Source organism: Orbicella franksi, chromosome 6, assembly GCF_964199315.1.
Source record: "Orbicella franksi chromosome 6, jaOrbFran1.1, whole genome shotgun sequence".
Taxonomy (NCBI): Eukaryota; Metazoa; Cnidaria; class Anthozoa; order Scleractinia; family Merulinidae; genus Orbicella; species Orbicella franksi.
In genome coordinates, this window is record NC_138150.1 from 25,985,916 (window position 1) to 25,998,821 (window position 12,906).

At 37.9% G+C, this 12,906-nt stretch overlaps 1 protein-coding gene across 1 annotated transcript; it reads right to left on the reverse strand.

Moving 5' to 3' along the window:
- Positions 1-306: 306 nt before the first annotated feature.
- LOC145490789 (uncharacterized) lies at positions 307-3,844 on the reverse strand. The gene is made up of 5 exons (XM_081469884.1): positions 3,453-3,844; positions 3,312-3,355; positions 3,169-3,234; positions 2,985-3,060; positions 307-2,802 (listed from the first exon to the last, which is right to left on the reverse strand). Exons 1-5 carry the CDS (start codon positions 3,621-3,623, stop codon positions 1,747-1,749), a joined length of 1,413 nt encoding a protein of 470 aa, XP_081326010.1. The 5' UTR covers positions 3,624-3,844; the 3' UTR covers positions 307-1,746.
- Between the last annotated feature and the right edge of the window lie 9,062 nt (positions 3,845-12,906).

Genomic DNA, 12,906 nt, shown 5'->3' on the forward strand with positions numbered 1-12,906 from the left:
TAGAAATGAATATTACGAACTTGGAAAATGACAGCTTAAATCGACTTCTGTAACCTTTTCGTCTAATACGCCGTCTTATTTTTGTAATATTGTTTTTAGTTAATTATTTCAGCAGAATTAAGTTGCATAAAAGCTCGGCTTAAACATCATCGGCGATATTCTGCTCGCCACTAACCCTTGACAATTTGTAATAAACGCAAGTTTGATTTATTATTTAAAATAATTGCAAATTCACACCGTGCATAAAAACATTCTTTTCCTATATTTGAGTTACCCCAGTGAAGTCGAAACATGCACCCTTCGTAGCAGAAGATTTCTTAAATTAACTTCGAATCCCTGTGTCAAATTTTCGTTATTTACTATTAAATGAGACAACATAATTTCTATTCATATCTTTGGTTTCGTTTAAGCTGAGGAGAAAGCTATTACGTTGATGCGACTGCATTGCTGTCTGGCGTTCATAAAATCGTTTAACTGTTTATCAGTTTGCTAGCTGAAAATCTTGGTGTAGAAGGGAGTATTATTGTAAGAAACTTGCGCGCGACGTTGAAAATAAGACACACAAGGCCGAAAGTAAATGATAATGTTTATTGTAACCTTTACGTTTGTTAATAATGTTTCTGTACATAATTTCAACTCAATGGCCGCTTCGGGCCTACAAATGTCGCCCACACAAGAAGGCATTTTTTAGACTTACTCGTCGACTGATACACTCTACGAAAACGTAGCGAATAATGCTCTATAGCGTATCATAAAACTAGCATGATTTCAAATCGAGGATTAAGTACATTCTAGAGATAACTGACAGTCCTCAATTTACATTTGGGTATTATGGCATCAACTATGACGTTAATAATTCGACGTCGTCAGTCGTTCAGATTTAATTTTTTTTTTCTTTAACCTCTGTTATCGGTACCTCTTTACCTAGTTTTCATTCAAATGATTTTATTACAAATTTAATGCCGGCTCCGTGGATTTATAAACAAGCTCTACTAAATCAACGGCTGTGTATGCTTTGTGTAGATCAGTGAGCAAAGTTTGTTCTACACTCACGGCTTCCAGCTCGATCGATCTTACACTGACTTTTCTAGCTAAACCAATATATATGAGAAGATTTGTGTTCCGTCACAGATCGACTCTTCTGTTATTATCAAGTGCGACAGAGGCGAAACATCAGCGGGAGAACACCTTATTAATAGCACTCTTGACTCTACAACTTAAAACATTCGTTCGTCCGGAGTTGCTTTGAAATAAACTCGCTTCGGCGGGCTTGATAAAGCAATCTACTGGCGATTACTACACGATGCTTGAGTCGTTGAAGAGCCATTATGATTTAAAAGGGGACTTCTGTCTAGTAGCGTATTGAAAAAAGTTCAGATGCCCGTTGCAAACAAGATCTAGTCGGAACTATGAACTAAAAGTTCTAACAAACCCAACACTATGCACAGTCTTGAACTAGAAATCTACCATGCGCCTGGCGCTACTCAATTGGAGCAATTTCGGAGTTAAACACCGACATCAATAATTCCTTGCAAATATCCCACAGTTTGATACTTTTCTACGCTATGCGTCATCTAGGAAACTGCAAATAAGAAACGCACAATCCATACTCAATCCACAAGCATGGAGCAGAGGTCATGAAACGGCTAAAAATTGTTGACAACTTTATACGCTTCTGCTAAGGCGACAAACCGGCGGCTGAAAACACAGAGAAACGGCTTCCGAGAGGTCCGCGATTTGCGCGTTTCATCTTTGACGAAAGAACCCTTTATCTGTTAAGCACTCTTTGACGGTAACTGTAACAAAGTTGGATGTTACATCAGTGATGAAGATCTGATCAATCAGGGGCTTTCTCCAGCACTTGCAGCTTTCCTGTGGCAACAATTTAGCAGAGTGGTCATTCGGACTTGGCAAGCAAGCACAAGACGAGTTCACCGTCACCTCGGACACAAGCATCTCGCCGTTGCGCCGCAGTTTATTTTGCGCTGGACTGCTTATGTAAGCTGCATCGCAGCCACTGATAACTGCAACAGGCTGATTTTCACCACTTTCACTGCGAAAACCCTTGCCTGACTTGATAGGCTTCACATGGCCGCTTGTACCGATGTCCGTGACCGGGCAAGCTTTGACTGATGTTTTCTCGCCGTTCATCTTTACTGTCATTTGTTTTAATTCTCCGTTAGTGTTAGCTTCCCCTTCGCTAAGGCCTTCTCGACGTTTCTGAGAGGTAGCCTTTTTGTTTTCTTGTTCTGCTGACTCGAGATAAACCTTATCGGCCGCGTTCACGGTTCCGACACGACATCCTTTTCCGGATAAACTCCCCCCGAGAGAAGCTTCATCGTGACCGTTTAATCTTTCCGAATTGATCTTTAATTTCGTCTCCTGAGGGATACGAGCTCTGCTTGAGAATTCCTCTTTCCTTTCTCCCGAAATCGGCGTTTTCTGGAGCTCAGAGCTTGACGTTTTGGCTTGTTTTTCGAAGGAACTTCTCGCCTCATTGGCGTTGAGTGTTGTCATTTTCTGGTCTGAAAGAGGCCTTCCTGTTTGGGTGCTCTGCACTAACGGAGGAGCAACCAGGCTTGATAAACTCAACTCCGCGCCAATAGCTTGTTGCGGAGAATTTGAACTCGCTACCGGATTTTCATCTGCCGTCCCATTGAGCTCAAGCTCGTTGCTTGTAGCATCATCACCACCAAAGCTCGAATCACTGCTTTCACTTTCATGGCTAATACGGCAATCTTCATCCTCCATGCCATCCCAGTCTAACGAATTCGATTCGCTTCTCATGTGAAAATTTGGACCCTAAAATTATAAACAAATAAGAAAAACATAAATGAGATTGTTGCACATGACAATGACAGTGCAAATCTAGCTATACCGGGCGCTGACGTTAAATTATAATTTTTTTTTTGGCGCGCGGGTTCCTCGACGTCTAAGTTATTTAAATTGCAATATTCCTACATACAAAACATGAAAACACAAACCGTATCGAGTCTGGGCTTTTTGGAAGATGTTGCAATTCCTCTTTGCCACCTTGATCGCTTCCCTCTTCGTCTTCGGCTGAAATGTGAAACGATAGAGGCAATAACTGACTGCCACGTTCAGAGCGAAATTTTAAACAGTATATAACGCTGAAATTACGACATTAGTATTAACACTTGACTTTACCTGTTTTCGTACGCGAGAAGCAGCCGAGCGTCAAGTATATTATCGGCTGGTTCCCATGTGTTGTGTCTGTATAAATCGACAAAAAATTATCGTCAGTTCGTCGCCGTAAAATAATTTTATTGTCGATGTAAAATTGTACTTACTTCGCCGACCAACCTTTCCATTTCACCAAGTACTCGATCTTACCCTGTCAAAAAATACGGAGAGAAAATTCACATTTAGAGAAGCATTTCTGGCACGAATCAACACGAAGATGATAGGGTTTCGAACGTATAATTTCTTACTTTTCGAGTTCGCTTTTTGAGAATACATTCGGCGGCGAAAATGCCATCAACTGGCGGTGGATTGTCGTTATTTTGCAGCGCGGCTGATTCTGCCATCTCTCCACATACGTCCATCGTCTCGGCTGGAAATTCAATATTTACTTGGCCCGAGGGAATTCGAATTTCATTCATTGTCCATCCCGTAATATTAACCAAAACAATAACGCATTACGTCATGCCGAGGGACCTATAAGCCAGCTTTCTGTCTCGCTTTATCACTTCCTTGGAGTAATTGTTCGTAATTGGCCTTTTGCACCTCTTTCAAAGGCATTCAATTAAAACAGGCACATTAAAGCGCGATATTTTTGGCAATGAAGAATTGAAGAAGACCAGTTGAAGATTGTCTACAAAGACTCGCCAACGCTGTTTCAGCGTGAGGACCATCTGACGTCACGATACACGTTCAAACTTGACAAACACATTGAAAAGCCTGCTAAAAGCGTGGTATGAGGGCAGTGTAAAAACCGATGACATTCCAAAATATAGCATAGAAATAAGCTGACTCTGACATTTCTTTCTTACCCGTTATAACCGGTTGTTGTTATGAACATGTTTTGACAGTTTTACTTTCGACCGCCGACTTTGTTTTCAATTTTTCGTGGAAAAGATAAAAGTTCATAGAAAAAAATAACCCATTCAGATGTCATGATGTTATTATTGCTCTAAAACCTGATGAAATGTCGATCGGAAGATTCACTTTGTCCAGAAACCTGGTATTTTTCTGACGTATATTTTCAAAATTAACCACGTTTGTTTGGCGCGCGAGCGAATCACATAAACTGAACTTCCTTAGTTTTACCTCGTTTAGGAAAAAAATCATTAACTCAAAAGTTTAACTATCGGTTTTCTTGTTTTGGATGTCACAAAGCCAGGCTATTTATAAAAAACAATCAGCAAAGATGACAAATCTGGAACTCCACAAATTTACGCAGTGTATGCTGAAAAACTTTGTCTCGACGGGCGCGTTTTTATTGAATCAATTCCTCGATTCTCGTCAGAGAAATTTGCTGAGTTATTTTTAACTCCTGAAGACAATATAATGCAAATATCAAAGACAGGAAACATTTGGAAGGAAAGCTGTAAATGGAGATATTTATCGGAAGACAAGCAACTAAAAATGGGCACTTCGACTATATGCTTCAGTATTTAATTTTTACGTCCGTGTCACACACAAGTCATTCGGAGACATGAAACAGTTCGTTAACCTGATAAACCGTTGTCTAACAAAAGTGTTTTTTTTGAATTTCCAATATTGAAAAAAAAAATTATAATAGCACGTTGGTCTTTTGCCGGGCTTGCTTGAAAGGTTTTCAATGGCTAATAACAACTTGGGTTGGTTTCCAATACTGTTAAAAACGCTGTTTAGAACTGTCATGCGTTGATGCATAGGAACCGAAAACTTGACCTTCAGGTGTAATTAAGTTCCTAACATAGATTTACATTACTCCCGAAAAACGTTCCAGCTGTCATTCCCTGTAGACCAGGAACACTTCAAGCGAATAGAAAGAGCCACTCAGTTACTATTTGCAAATCATTACGTGCTCTTTCGAAGATGGTCTGAAACTGTGCGCGTAAATGTGAGCTGAGCTGTCGCGAGTGGGCAAAGATAGAATTTTTAACACGTTCCAATCGCGGGGAAGCCCTTGAGCTGCTAATGGAAATGTGTTTTCAATTATTTAACCGCGTGTAAATCAAAAGTATTATTTCTAGCTCGGCTGTTCGATATTCAAGTCACGGTATCTGGGCAATTCAAATATACCTTTCTTAAGGTGTAAATTTTAACTTAAAAATTGCAACTGACACTAAGGAATTTTATGGGTGTCAAATACAATTTAAAACACCGGTAGCAAAGCATTAGTGAAACAAAAATAAACTGCTACTTTAATTAAACTCTATTTCAGAACCGTTTTCTTTGATTTTTTTCTCACAGGTGACAATGTCAGCATTGCCGTCAAATGTCGAATCAGTTTGCGATGGATTTGGCCGAATTCTAACTGTGCCAGTAAAGAAATTTAAATAATTTGCTACATTGCCTTCGTCTAAATCATGGATTGAAAGGATTATTTTGGTAGAGTCGAATAAGCAAAAGAAAAAAAAATATCTGCGCTTGATTACCAGTACTTCACTTTAAGGAGCGGAAAAAGGAACATATAAATACAAAGCCTGTTCAGTGGACCACCAAAGGACCCACGCGTGAACTAAAAATGCATACGCGAGGCCGGAAAACAGAAAAAAAGGAGTATAAACATATGAATATACGTTCACCCACACTTGTTTCAGTTTACCTATCGAATATTTAACTGAAAGGAAAATCCTATAAGCTGTTATTCTACTGACGAAAACGAAGAGGCCAATATTTTTGTACCAGCTATTTTTGACTAACCTTTCCGGCCTTCTGCCTACTCCAAAAAATCATTCAAGTAAATTAACTCACCCGTTTATTGTGGCTTTTTCGCATCCGTCTATTTCTACTCAAATAAATCAGTCTTTTTATAGGACTTGACCTCAAATTTTCCTTTGACTGGCATTATTATTTTCAATATCCATTTTCCACGATTTCCCTTCCGAAAAACGCTATTACCTAGAAGGTCTTTCAGTTTTCCCGAGACGACATCATTACATGCAGTCTGGTACAAGTAACCTAATCCGCTTTTCACGACTTCCGTATTTATATTTTGTCCGCAAAAATTTCTGTCCATTCCCACCAAAAGTGTTTATAGAACCTTTTCATGCTCTTTTTTATTCTTCCTGGAAGAGAGGCCATAAATGAAAACAAATTTAGTCCTGCGAAACAATGAAATTAACTTAAAGATGGAGGAATAAACAGAATTACAAATCATCTTGTGTAAAAACATTTTCTGGTTCTTGTTAGAATTTTCCTGGAGGTTTCGGCTTCCAGTCCAAAGCCTTTAAAAACTGGAAGCCCCAAGTTCTACTACTTTTAAAATTAAAAAAAAAAATTAGCCAGAGAATGCTTTTACACAGGATAATGTGGTGTATATACCATCCATGTTGGAGAAATTGTGGAAACAACAAATCCCTCGGAGGCTTGCAAAAAATCAACAGAGCAGATGTTTATATTTTACGCACAGTGGCGAATACATTACTTGCATCATAGCTTTAACAGTGACACAGAATTGTTGTTAATTTCACTGTCAGCAAACTTTAATTTATTTGAGAAGTTTGTAGAGCGAGTTGCTTGAATGAAGTTCAATAATTTAGCATAAAAACGAACAAACGCTCGAGTAAAAGGTATTTAAATGCCGAACATGGCGTCGGAGAAGAAGCAGATTGTTGCTGACAGAGCCTCTAGTAGCATTTTGGATCATCTGTCTGTTGCGGGATTATTATAAGTTTATAGTTTTTTGTCGGTAGTTTGACACATGATTTATCAGTCAAAACGAAAGGTTTACGCCATGCATGCATGGTCAATTTGCAAATAAGATAAAGTAGTGTTATCATTGAGCGCTCACCCTTATCTAGACTAACACCAGTTAATTCGTTTGTTTGTTTGGATCGTTACTTGCAACTCAGAGCTGATGCTTTGTATCGCTAGCTCGTAAATTAAGAAACTCTCTGGTTACAAACTAGTTGAGGATGAACCGCAATTAGTTTCGAGACGTTGGAGTAGAAAGGAAGCGTCGCTTAATCAGTAGATGTTGTCATTATGGATTAAAATTAATTCAGGAACAAACGCCTACTTTCATTAGAGGACACAGAAAATGGAGGAGCTGTTATAATTGCGTTGGTGGAAAGGAAATTTGCACTCGGTTTGAATCGTTTGTGCGACTTTCGCGTGGGTTTCAACATGCTATGTTGATATGTTTCAAACTTTGAGCTCTTCCTCAGATTGAAGAGAAACAAAAAAAACAACGTGCTAAAAAAGTTAGATTCTAAAGTTTTAACAGTGTCGATTGAATAATATTTAGACCTCCTGGGCTAGGATGCTCGAAGCCCAATTAAGCTCACCCAGGGTCAGCGAGAATTTTGGTGTCAATTTTGCAACTTTTCGGTGAGCTTTTCTGATTATATTTTTTGTCCTTCAGTTTTGAATTTGAATAGTCTGAAACTACATAAAACATAAGCAGTGAAAAACATTTTTATTCAAGAAGAATTAATATTTCGATTAACTTTAGTCCTGGGTTAGCCGAGTTAACCGGTCCCGTGTGTCTCTGGGTTTACGGTGGTAAATTCAGATAACAGAAACAGAAGCTCTAGTTGAGAGTATGAGTAACCTTGCCAACTCCTCAGTAAAACAATAAATTAAATCTCGATTTCAAGCCTAGGGAAAGAGCTAGTTTAGCTTAGAACTCGATCTTTAGCACGGTCGTTTTATTATTTTTGCGAGGTTGTCGCCGGTGCGATCGCCAAGTTTTAAACCCGCGAAAATTGCTGTAACCGGAAAACAAAAAGACATAAAACGGTTAACAGTTTGCCATCAATACAAGTTAAGAGATAAATATTATCTCTCAGTTATAAACCCAAGTTTTGTGAGCTGTTCTAGTAGTATGTTAGGGTTTATAGAGGGGAAGTTGTATCATCGTGTGTTTTTCCTGATCCAGTAAATTTTTTACAATCACTTCATTTAAATTGCGTACTTTTTCCAAAAACAAATAGATAGGTGTGCACTTCAAATAAAAATAGATTGAAATGCATTGTGTTTTAGACAGCCATTGCTAATTTTGGGACAAGTCACTCACGAATGACAATTTTGATTGATTTTCTGAGACTGGAGCATATCAGTACAAATGAAATAAAAAGCCATTTGTTGTGATGATTTTGCATGGGTTTGAACCAACTGTTTTTTTTTAAATTTGGTTTCTGCTATAATGTATAACCACAACAGTGCTTGATAGTTTTCCAGTTATTTCCAACAGGAGTGAATTAACACCGTTTCTCGCATTTACGTATCGACTTACTTTTGCAGCTCAGAAATAGCTTTTTAAATATTTAGTTTTAAGGTTTACGTAAGCCTGTAATTACACTAACAATGAACGGTTTATTCGAAATGACAAAATGAATTAAAAGCCAGCTTAAGACTCCAAAGCTTTTAGCGAACAGCTGAAGGGTAATCGAAGTTAATTAATTCCAAGCACGTCCATCTCCAGCACCTGACATCAGTACGGTTCCTAATGATCATATATACACAAAATGTTTTCAAAACTCATTTTGAAATCCATGGCCAGTTTTCCACAAGAGCCATTTTCCGTAGCTCCCGTTAACGAGAAATTGTCTGTACTTACAACTGAGTAATTTCATTCTTGATTTCTGATGAAAAGTCTTTTAGAGACAAAGATTTTGAGTTAGTAGTGTAATTTCCGTTGTCCATTTTTATCGTATATTTCACAGAAACAATTTTAACATGAAGAAATTGACGACGTTTAAAAAGTTGTTCATTTCCCTGTTAATTTCTCAATAAATTCATAGAATTTTAATTTATTTGTTTATTTAGTCATTTATTTGTTTATAACCACGATATTAAGATGTCCTACATCTTGTTTGCAACCCCGGGTTTGCAACAGAGCACCAGTTCTTGATGTCTGGTTAAGCTTTGATTCTTGCGTTTTCCTCTGAATGCAGGTGATAGGACCCATATAGATATTCTCTTAACTACTGCTGTAGAAATTGTATGAAGACCAGTATAGAGAATTCGAATGTATCCATCATTAACCATAAGAACTCGTTGCCTCGCTTTCCGCCTTCGTCTTGTTATTTCCAAATTGTTTTTGAGTGAAATGAAGTTTTCGCTTCTCTGAAGAACAGGAAGGTTTTTCGACGTCTATCTCCCTTTTCTATGACTGTTATTGATTTCATGCAAACCGAGGCACTTACCTCAGTCATTTTCGCTTTTGTTGTTTATAGTCATTATAAACACCCTAAATAGCTAGGGAGATAATTTAACCATGGGCATAGCTTCATTCATAATGTTTTTCATGGACATTGCCTCAGTCATTTTTTTTTGTTTTCTGGCTTCGGTCCTGGGATGGAAACTTTCTCCATCATCAGTGGCTTCATAAAGAAGCCATAAGAATCTCCAACCATTTGCAAGTTTGCACTTTTGCAGATATAGAAACGTGATGGGACAAAACACCGCAAATTCTAGAACCTTCTGTTTATAGAGGCATCAATCATACACTGAGACGTTTGAGAGCAGTTGTCCTCGCTAAATAAATCCAGATTACTGTTTTTGAAGTTGACGGCGGATCATTTGATATTGTCCTTACAGACGTTGCGACTGCCAATTATCAAATATTTGGCACTCACTCACAACTGTCATTCATTAGGGAATCAACTCATGGATGTTCGCTCACGAACACATCGGAGATTTGTTGTTGAGGGTTTTCTTTTAACTGCAGCAAATATGAAACTATACGAAGAACACATTTTAAGGGTTGTAGCGTTTTTCGACACTGTACATGTTATATGTTACAAAAGCACTCTTGCGTGCCCAGTTGAACGAATGACAACGATTTATGCAGACAGGAAATTACCAGCCGTCAACCTTTTAGTACACATATTTTTTTAAGCCCAAAACTACGGGTATGTTCAAACATGACTCAACAAAAGGGTAAACATGGTAAATTAGTTTAACTGGTGGGAACTTGCAAAGTGTTGTAATTAAAATTTAAGATAAAATTACATCCCTCGCTTGCCTTTGACAAGTTGAGAGGCGCTGTCAACATTCGCGTGACTTCGAGAGCACAAAGCTGTACACAGAAATCATGGGAAAGTCTTGAGTTTGCAGAGCAGTCTCGAAGTCGGCCCTTTAATTAATTGCGGCCTTTTTTTCCCAAAAAATGGCCGGGCGATGAGTTTCCGTCCGCCATCCTCGCTTCTTAATTGTAAAGCTTTTGTGCATATCCTGTTGACCGTCGATGGAGAATTTGGCTCCTTGTGGGGAATGTGCGGGTATACTTTTTTTTCTGTCTGTTGGATACATTAAGTAACAATTTGTTTTTAATTTCATGCATTTGCGTCCTTGACAGTTTGTGTTGACAAACCCTGTTTCGTGAAAAAAAACCATTTTCCAAGGCTACACAAGATCTGTGTCAAATGGCTACAAGCAGTAAATATACTTCGTCAGGCTCGGTGTAAATCATACACAATAAAAATATGATTCTTATTTCTTAAATAGAAGACCTGTGTGTAATTTTCGGCAAATAAAATCACTCATTTACTGGCCTTTTTTGCGAAGAGTGTCTTTAAAAACCCTTGAGGGCAGGCTTAAGAGGAATAAGTTCTCTAGACCGCAGACTTCACTGCTATACGTTCCCGCCCAGCAAACTTCACTGCATCTTCGATTTCTCGTCAGATCTAGCTGCATATTCATCAGTATAGCGAGAAGAGGCTATATCTGCTAGAGAGCCCAAACAAATTCGCCAGCAGTTGCCAGGAAGGTCTTCAAAGACCTTCGGGACAAGAAACGCGCATTGTATTTGATTTAGTGTCTAATCATACTTTAAAACAAAATCACAGATGTTTCATTAGCCTTTTGAAGTAAAAGTGGATATTTTCGACGCAATATCTGTTCCGAAAGCTTGAATGATAATCTCCTCACACTGATTCGGATCAAACGACAAAAACCAACAAGTTTTTTTGCCACCTCGAACTTTTATAATTTGCAAAACAAAAATCGGACAATAGGGGCACCAAAAAGGATCTTCCACGCCTTTGGGAGAGGAGCTTTTGAGTTGTGGTGAGAACACCCTTTAATTCCCCCAGATACTCCCTAAATATTCCCCAAACTATCCCCCTCATATTCCCGCCTCTTAAGTATTCAGGTCAAGTCATCTTATACTCTTTGCCAAAAAGACCCTTTCTTGAAATGTCCTAAATGACACTAGAAAGACCATAAAAACCAGACTCGAAGTCTTCTTTCGCTTACATTTGCTTGGTGCAATTAGAGAGCAGATGATATATTATGTTCAAAGTTATAAACTTTTAAGCTGTGTTTAATGTCATTGAAGACAAAACCAATACCGAGTTAGACCGAGTTACTCGATCAGTTTTCATAGCATCAATCAGTTTTTCGGAGTTTCAGTTTTATATCATCAAATGACTTGTTCATTCCATTGTGATTTTTCAGTGGCCTTTACGTCAATGCTTTGGTGAATTGAAGGAAAGACGGTATTACCGATTTTAAATACACCTAATGTGGGATAATTTGTGGTTATTAGCGGTATTAATAATTGATCATTAAAGACGGAAAATCAATTAGACGACTGAAATAAGGCAATAATGGCATTCAAAAAGACCATATGCATGTTTCTCAAACGCATTTACCGACACAAGCCTGATCTAGATCTTAATCCTCAATATTCTACCTTAAAAATTAGAAAATTGATCAAAGTGTATTTTACAAATCACAAATCCCTGGCATGTTCTCCGCTACAATGTAGTCCAAATAAAATTTTGCTCGTATCTGAGCACAAACGTGTTTTAAAGACCGACAAATTCCAACATTGTGTGGTCAGAATCACACACTCTTCTTCGGTCTTAAAAGCCGGAAAGGCCTCTAAAGCAAACTTTTTGATTCAGTGTCACAGCCAAAGAGTTAAATTTCGACCACTTGAAGCATTTTAATCCGATTGTGATAGGAAATCCTTTTTCCTATAAACCTCTGTCATTTAAGCAGCTTATTGAGTCACCTCATCAAGGCCCATTCAATTTACAAACGAATTTAAAAATCCTTAAAACTTTAAAAGATAAATAGATCGACTTAAGGTCTCAATGATTACAAATCTCGCAATGCAACTTTCTCGAAAATAGCGGAAGACGACAATTTTTCACGTAGTCTATACAGTGAGTAATAATGATTGATATTAATATGGCTAATTACTTTTAGTCTTCCGACAATGTGCTGGACAATGTGTGTGTTCAAATTCCAAAATTGAAACTATATTTATACTATTGTAAACCGATTATGTTTTTATCTCGTAGCCCTCATTAATAGTTAACAGTCAGCTAAGAAAGATTTCGTCTTCCGACAACTGCTCCGCTTTGGCTAAGAGTTTTGAAATCCGCAAATGTTTGAAAAACCACAATTTAAATGAAATTCGATAGGAGATCGAGCAATTTCAGTTTTTAGTGGACAAAAATCTTGTACCAGAATAATGTTTGGTATGTTAAAATCCTTTTTTGCATTATCTAAAATAAAGCTAAAGATATAAATAATTGCCTGAAAGAACACCATAAACAATTTCCCATAGGAACTCGAGAAAATAAATTTCAAAGTTCAGAGAAATTGTGCAAACACATGCAGGTAAAGTTTCTTCATCAGTTTCATTTCAACAGCACTTTCAAGTGTTTCATACGAACTTCAAAATTCGTTTTCGACATTTGGTGTTGTTAGAATTGATTTCTCTTGAGAAGATATTTAAAACAGCCCCACAGAAGTTTGCAATGTAATGCAAAT

Excerpts from the sequence above, each read along its gene's own strand:
- LOC145490789 (XM_081469884.1), bottom strand. The coding sequence starts at position 3,623 with ATGAATGAAATTCGAATTCCCTCGGGCCAAGTAAATATTGAATTTCCA. Across the intron at positions 3,235-3,311 it reads TGGAAAGGTTGGTCGGCGAA|ACACAACACATGGGAACCAG; the intron begins GTAAGTACAATT and ends CGATTTATACAG. Across the intron at positions 3,061-3,168 it reads CTTCTCGCGTACGAAAACAG|CCGAAGACGAAGAGGGAAGC; the intron begins GTAAAGTCAAGT and ends TTCACATTTCAG.